At 36.6% G+C, this 8,093-nt stretch overlaps 1 protein-coding gene across 5 annotated transcripts in view; it reads right to left on the reverse strand.

Annotated features, from left to right (window-relative positions):
- gbf1 (golgi brefeldin A resistant guanine nucleotide exchange factor 1) overlaps positions 1–7,821 on the reverse strand; it is an 82,906-nt gene extending 75,085 nt beyond the window's left edge. For all 5 annotated transcript variants that reach the window (XM_082153270.1, XM_082153269.1, XM_082153268.1 and 2 more), the window contains exons 1-3: positions 7,672–7,821; positions 4,816–4,918; positions 3,211–3,277 (exon numbers count right to left, since the gene is read on the reverse strand). In XM_082153270.1, the coding sequence (XP_082009396.1) occupies positions 3,211–3,277; positions 4,816–4,911 (163 nt within the window). In that variant the 5' untranslated portion in view covers positions 4,912–4,918; positions 7,672–7,821. The remainder of the gene's footprint in view (positions 1–3,210; positions 3,278–4,815; positions 4,919–7,671) is intronic.
- Between the last annotated feature and the right edge of the window lie 272 nt (positions 7,822–8,093).

Raw genomic sequence — 8,093 nt, forward strand, 5'->3', positions numbered from 1 at the left:
GGTTGTCCACCAAGCTGTCTAAGAGCCATTTGTCACCCCAAGTTGCTTGTTTGTAATTCCAGAGGGATTCCGGATTAACAAGACCATCTGACTGGCTTCTGCTGCCAACAGAGGACTATTGTACTTTACGTTTATTTTATATATTGGCAAAAATGTAAATATTATATATTAAAATAATGGTCCTGGAGGCAATTATAACTATCCATTTTCAATTCAAACTTAAAGCAAAATGCTTTCAACTCTTCTTAAAGAGAACATTCCCATTTCCTCATGTCGCTACAAACCGGTATGACTTTTTCTTCTATGGAAAAAGGCAACCATTGTCATCTTTTCCACAGAATAAAGTTAGTCAGATTTTTGAGTGACATGTCCCTTTAACACATTTTACAACAGCTAAAATAATTCCATATAGGCTAACTTTCCCTCAAATCAAGATAGAAAATGCAAAAGTCTGCAGATTCGGTCTGGGCATGCTTATCAGCAACTAAGCGCAGCTCACTCCAAGAGTCTTGTGCAAATAACACCAGATGAAATAGATCATTGCTGTCACCACCTTCATGCTTGAGATTCCAAGACAAAAGACAAATCGAAAACTCAGCGATGACTTCAGTATGTCAGTCAAAAAAAAAGTAGGGTACTTATGGTATCTATAACAATATGTAACCTAAATATCTGTTGAAATAGGTAAATTTCTATTTAATTTGCTACTTAAAGAATTTTGCCAACATGCAAATCCAATTTTGTGGGGGGCGTTGGACAATATGCAAACTTTTTTTTGTCTTGTTCAGCACATCTGACCTAAAACTGGCCTACCACAAACACTGCTTGAATCAAGTGTTGTGTACATATTAGGTGAGGTAGCTTAAGTACCAACACATGTTTCTGATGTACTAAACTCAGGACTGGAAACTCTTTGTTTCACAAATACGAAAATGGCCTCATTCAAGACGAGAACACTTTTTTGTGGAGGGAGAGACAACACTTCCTTTCCCAGAACAATCTATCTCTCGGGTTGACAAGTCTCCCTGCTATATTTACCCAACCTAAACTGCAGATGATATACTTCCAGCTGCATTCTGCCGCCATACGGCACATGTGCCTGCCAATCAAACGGCTGGTGCAGAGGAAGGAGAATGAAACCTTTATCAAGTCAGTGAAAGTGGCTAGTAAACCTTTGGAGCTAATCCACATTTCCTTTGGCGGTATCTTTTGTTGTTGGCTAAGATAAAATGGCTACAATGTGAATGGAATTATAGGCTTTCATTAAGAAGACAGCTGGGCTATTTAAGAGATACATATATAAATTTAATTCACAGTACACTGAGCCAAAACACTGGCAACAAATTATGACCAGACCCCATTCAACCCATTTTATAATTCTTGAAAAGGCATTGAGCAATATTTGTGCACTTCTCACTAAGTGCTTACGGTTTTAGATCTATTATTAAGAGACAATTAGTAAAACAAGGCAATCACTGAAATAAAGGCTGGTTATTTGCTTACAGCTTTCAAGATTTTTAGTGATCAAAGGATGGGCAAAGGACGAGTGTAGCTATTTCCTCCAGAAATAACTACACTCATTAATTTGCATCCTACAATACGGTTTAAAAGCTTGGGGTGAGAAAGAATTTTTTTTTTTTCTTAAAGAAATTAAGATGTGTATATTCAGCAAGGATGCATTAAATTAACCAACAAACCAGCATACTTGAATGATTTCTGAAGGATCATGTGACACTGAAGACTGGAGTAATGATGATAAATTCAGCTTTGCATCACAGGAATACATTATATTTTAAAATCTATTAAAATAGAAAACTATAACTTTAAATTGTAGTAATATTTCACAATATTACTGTTATTACTGTATTTTTTATCAAATAAATGCAGCCTTGGTGAGCATAACAAATTCTACATACCCCAAACTTTTAAACAGTAGTGTACCTAGGCTTGGAAAACAAGCTAACATCACCCACTTTATTCACTATGAAGTAGGTGAATGAAAGTCAACACTTGCTCAACAACGCAAGAGAACTAACAAGGCCTTCGAGGGGAAGTTTGGTAGATTTCTGCCTGGGTCCAGACACAGCCGCTCCTGTCCATCTCAGAGCAGCAGTATTCTCCAGAGAGAGGACTCCCTGTCCAGGGCTTCAATTACAGAGGCATGACGACATGCAGACAGAGTAGAGAGCTGTTGCACATCTCATCAACTCACACCCCTCCATTAATACACAGAAATTCACTATGATTAATCAGGCTGGCATGCTTAAGCAGGACTTTTAGCAACCAAAGGGAAGTCATGTTAGTCAAGATAGTTTGTGCCCTCTTACCAAAAAGACAGTCTAAAGGGCTTGTTTTAATCGCTCATCACACTCATTAAAGTTACACTAATGTTACTTGAACACAAAAGCTCTTAAGATTCTAGTGTAATTCTGTAAACAAGCCATAGATGTCACTGTTGTGGACATAAGCGAGCACTTTATAGTAACATATATTAGTGGAATTTAAAAGTTATAGGTACTACCGGTGACTTCTTCAATCAGTTTTCAGCTTTTCATGTCATAAGGAGATTATGACTGTTAAATTGCAGCAATTTTCATTTAAGTCTGTAAGTGTTGTAACATAACACCACAACAGAGAAAGAATTTTCATTTCTTTTTGAAGAGGAACAATTGCATAAAAACATAGCATAACATTTACCTTAGCTGTCCTATTCATTAAGAGGTATTTGGATAACTAAATGAACAAACACTGACATAGTTTCCATGGGACCCCAAAAATTATAAGGTGGCATAAAAGCCCAATTATAAGACATTGAGAAAGATAATATTGACTGATTTGAAAAGGCCATGCCTTTTCTCAAAGGAAATTTAGCATACACCTGGTTAAATATGCTTTCGTTCTGTAGCAGGAAAGAAGCACTTTGGCGAATGATAAATGAGTCTGTTTAGTTTGATCCCGTCTGGTGGGATTCAGTCTAGTCTTAAATAAAGGAAACGAAAAAATGGTGCTGGGGCAGAATGCTTGTGTTTAAGACTTGTCAACAAAAATCTGTATTATGAGGATTTAGAGGGAGAAGGGCATTTCAACAGCCACTGTTACAAAATTAAGAGGCTGGATAAACTGCCTACTAAATGACAGAAAACTGTCCAGACACCTTTTTCAGTAACCATCTTAGTTAATTACTCAATCCGGAGTTTGATCAAGTCTAACCTTTTATGTTATTGAGGGTGTCTTTCAAGTGGCTGAAGCTGTTGAGTAGTGGGTCCTGTTCTTCATCCTGTCAAAGAATGAGAAAATCATTTTAGCATTCTAGTTAGCAACTTGGCATATTATGCTTTCACTAACAATATCATTTGATATGTTATTTATATATGGGATGCATTATGTATGGATACCTTATCAGTTATTGACCAATATTAGAGTTTTTTTTATATGATATTCTATATGGGTTGATGCTGGATATTTAACTCTGCATGCAAATTTCTCCTATTATTATTATTATTACTATTGCCAACATTTAACACTCACTTAAACTTCATCTTAGGGTGCTTTCACACTAGCACTTATTTTGGTGTTTACCCGGGTTTGATTGACATTAGAGTTCGGTTCGTTGTCGTCTGGGGTACGGTTTATGTGAACTCTGGTACAGTTTGCTGCTGATATGAACGCAATCGCACTAAATCGCAGAAGTGAACCGATATTAATGACGTATGATTTGATAAAAATGTGTTTGTGTGGTGACTGACGCACTGCAAGCAGAAAGCTGCATATTTTATTTCTGCTCGCCTTCGATTTTCTTTAGAGCATTTGCAGAACATTCGCGGCAGATAGACGCAAGTGCCGTTACATACTGAAGCTTTGGAAACAAAACCAATGGTTCAAAAACAAAAATATTAAACTGAGGTTATGAAACGCTATGCATTTGCATATTGCCGCCTTCTCCTGCATTGTCATTACCAAGCAATGGGATAAACAGCTGCTGATTTGATGATGCAAAATCGCAGTTCATCGGGGGCAGGTGGAGGGGGGGCAGGTGGAGGGGGGGAGCAATCGAACTCGGGTTCGGAACAGGCAATAGAACCAAGTGTGAAAGCACCCTTAAAAAATATTTAACATAACACTGTTAAATGTAATCTTTAGCACATCTCAAAATGAAAATCTAGTTTTCATGCTGTACATTTAAATGGTATGATACAACCAATGCAAAAAAATTCTATATATCCTTATCAACATGTATTCTTTACTTCAATGAGCTCATTGTTTCTGCCTTAAATTAATACATTAAATTACCGTAATACATTGTTAGCTAACAGCGTGATTTGCATATGTACATTTCTGAAATATTTAACTTGGACACAGTCACCTCTGATAACAGATCACAAATTGTAATGTAGACATGCATTTTCTGTAAAGATGCTATGAAACGATATGTATTGTGAAAAGCACTATACAAATAAATGTGAATTGAAATGATGCCTAAACTCACTTTTGGCATTTAAACAACTGATTTATTTTAGACAAAGCTATAGAATTATCTGTTACCAGCTATAACATTAAATTATATATCGCCTTATCAATTTCAGCAATAACTTTACTATCCCAATAACTTAAATATTCAAGAATTTTGAGAAACATATGGCCATTAAATGTGTCCTCATAACAGATTTTATATATTACAAATCACCATAGACAGAGTGACTAGGATCAGTATATGGTCAGGCTAAATATCACTTGAAATATCTCTAATAGTACATCAGGCCCTACATTTCAGATAATTACAATATTCTTCAAATAAATCTAAACTGGATCACTTACCAATGGAGTATGGGTACTCCATCTAGAGTTCCTCTTGATAGCAGAAACAACAACAGAAATCTCCCCTTGAACGATGTATATATTCTTGTCCACCATAGTGAATCTAGAGTGCAATTAGAGATATGCAATTACACACAAGTAATAATCTCAAAAATAAATTTTTTACTGATGTCAAGAGAGAGAGATACACATTATATATGATGATCCTAGTCGGACAGCTCAACTAGACCAGTGATTCTAGACCAGAGCTTAAGCTAGCCGTAATCTCTGTGTAAAGCATCAGACAATGCAGCAGACAGGTAGTATCAGCTCAGACTTCATTATGCCAGATAGTGTCTTGTGGGGGCAAGAAAGGCAGTACAGAAATAACAAAAAATGTAATATGTCTCCAAAAAAAAATAATAATAATAATATTAGAAATCGGACCATACATACAACTTTGGGGATCAAAGAGGCTCTGTATGACCAAGCAAACGTACTTATAGAAACTTCAGAAAGTATTTCCAATAAATCTTTTTTTTTTTTTTTATGCAGAAAGACTTGCAAATGTTCTGGTAGGTTTAAACTTAAACCCATGGTATTATGGGATTCACAACAGAGTGGTGCAGGGATGACGTCAAAACCCGGAAATACTAATTCACCAGTGGTCACCTTCATATAAGTATATAGATAAGAATGTTTGGGATGTGAACGTGTGCAGTTGATGTTGCAGAGCAAAATGTTCAAGTATCGTCAAGTTATGTTCACCACAGACCTTATTTTACTCATAAATTGAAAAACCCCATTTTAGAATCCCATAGGAAAATCTCGAGGGAACCACCGGTGAATTACCCTGAGTTTTGACATCATCCCTGCATCACTCTATAATGACTAGATATAACATAACAGTTTATAACATTTCACATTCGCAAGCCCGAATGATTTTTTGGTCATATGGATAAGAGTTAGATAACATTTGAAACTGTAAAGTGTCTACTTTTATTTGTGTACACTCACAATATCAAAACTTTGTGCTTTTGTAAAATAAAGAAAACTAACAGGGTGCGCTTTCTGCCGTCTCAGTCTACTAGTTGACTTACAAATCTTTAGTCAGGGGCAGCCCTAGTGTGTGTGTGTGTGTGTGTGTGTGTGTGTGTGTGTGTGTGTGTGTGTGTGTGTGTGTGTGTGTGTGTGTGTGTGTGTGTGTGTGTGTGTGTGTGTGTGTGTGTGTGTGTGTGTGTGTATTTGACCGTTCACACACAATAAGCCACGAAAGAGAACTGGCAAACATGAACAGAACTTCACTGATAATACTGTTATACAAAAACTTCTACATGCCTTCTGTCATCTTTTTTTGCAAGTGAAAGACCTCATAGTATGACTCTAAAACTGTCCAGCTTCAGGTCATGGTATAGGCCTACACATCTTTTTGCTATGAAATCTTGACTGATTTTTATGAAGTAAATACAAGAATAACTTCTACATTGTTAATAATATTTCAAGATGAACACTTGACTGAAGCAACTTAGGTTTACTAAATTATCCATACATCATTTTTATTAGAAAAGTCATGTTAAAATGTGAGTATCAAATACTAAGCTTTTGAGGAACATTTGTACATCTCTCAATCATCATTGTATTGCATTGCATTACATTACATGTTTTGCCCCCCACAATAAAACCACAGAGCTTTGATGATAAAACTAAATATTTAAATATTATCTAGTCTGTCAACTGATCTTTGCATTTTATGAAAGAAGTCTTCTATATGGTTATAAAATCTCATTGGTTTTACATTACAAGCTATCAGAATTACAGTCATAAAATTATACAGTCATATAAATATCAGCAACTGCACAAAATTGCATATTTTATCTCAGTTTGGGCCTTTGAATAAAAAAGGGTTCCATAATGAGTTTCATATTCTCTTATATCATACCACATGAGCTACAAAATCCTGATGCATCAAATATGATACTACTTTTACAGGGTTAAAGAGCATTTAAGCTCAATGTCTGTAAACTCAGCTGCATCTACAGTGTAATTACAGAATCCTCCTCTGAACCTATGCATAATGAAGAGAAGTTATGTAACTCTAAAGTCAAATATCTGAGCATAAACATCAACCCAACTAAAGAAGCACAACTTGACTGCTATCTCTTACAAGAGGGCCCGGGTCATTCAGTGATGATGGCCACGTAAGTTCCTAACAACCAGCATCATGATGCTATAGCACATCTTCATGACAGCCATCCGGCACACAGCAATAGATCCGTTCTCTTGAACAGTATAAGTAATAACAGCATCTTATGATAACAAACAGTCTGTCTCACTGCGCTGTACGATGTACAAAGGTTGACGAGGAGTGGGAATTGATTATAGCTGAATTGATCAGTAGGCCAATAAGCTTAGCGAGCTTGCTAGCAAAGCTTGTCAATAGCAAAGTACACCGTGTTAAGCGACCTGCAAATGATCACAATATGATCATATATCTTCCACATATCTTCTATTTCGAGATGCGACTATGAATGAGAAAAACAAAAGACTTATGAATAATCAACAGAGCTATGATGCAGCCAACCAACCTGTCAACAAGCTAGCAATTGGTTTGTCATGCTGACTACTGCTGCTAAACTGCACAAATAAACGTGTGAAATGAGACCTCGTTTTGTTTTATAAGAGCTTGTGTCTCATTCTGAGTGAACGCGTCAGTCAGAAAACAGAAAAACATGAAAACACTGCTGTCGACTCTGTGGCAGCGAATCCAAAATGGCGTTCAGATTCATTTCCACTCGTTTAGCTAACTAGTTTAGCAGGCGGCCAAAAGCGTACAGACAAGTAATAAAGCAGCAATGACTGCGTTGAATAAAGGCTTACATTTTAGACAGTTCCACGTAGAGTTGTCATGCCCTGCTGTTTTTCTGTTAAATCACTAGACAGATATTCTGTCACCGGTAGGTAATGTCCACCACAGGCAAACTTACTGACGTGGAAATGGTGTAGGCGCACACTAACATGATACTTCCTGTCAACTGACAGCTGTTTCAGCCAATGGTCTTCTGACTCTAGGGTCTTACTTCCCGTGTATTTAAAATAGATTATGTCGTTATTTCGAAGCAATCACAAATCATTAGCTTACTTTTAAACGGCTAGTTTTACGTGTTTATATATTTCAAAGCCAATAAAACTGTGTATCATTGTCGTAACATTAATATATTCTCGGGTTCGTGTTTAAAATGGGGCGGCTCTTTGGTGAAATCACATCCGAACAGGGTTGGTTGAATTACACTGATGACGAA

This window comes from Leuciscus leuciscus, assembly GCF_965113295.1.
Source record: "Leuciscus leuciscus genome assembly, chromosome: 22".
NCBI lineage: Eukaryota > Metazoa > Chordata > Actinopteri > Cypriniformes > Leuciscidae > Leuciscus > Leuciscus leuciscus.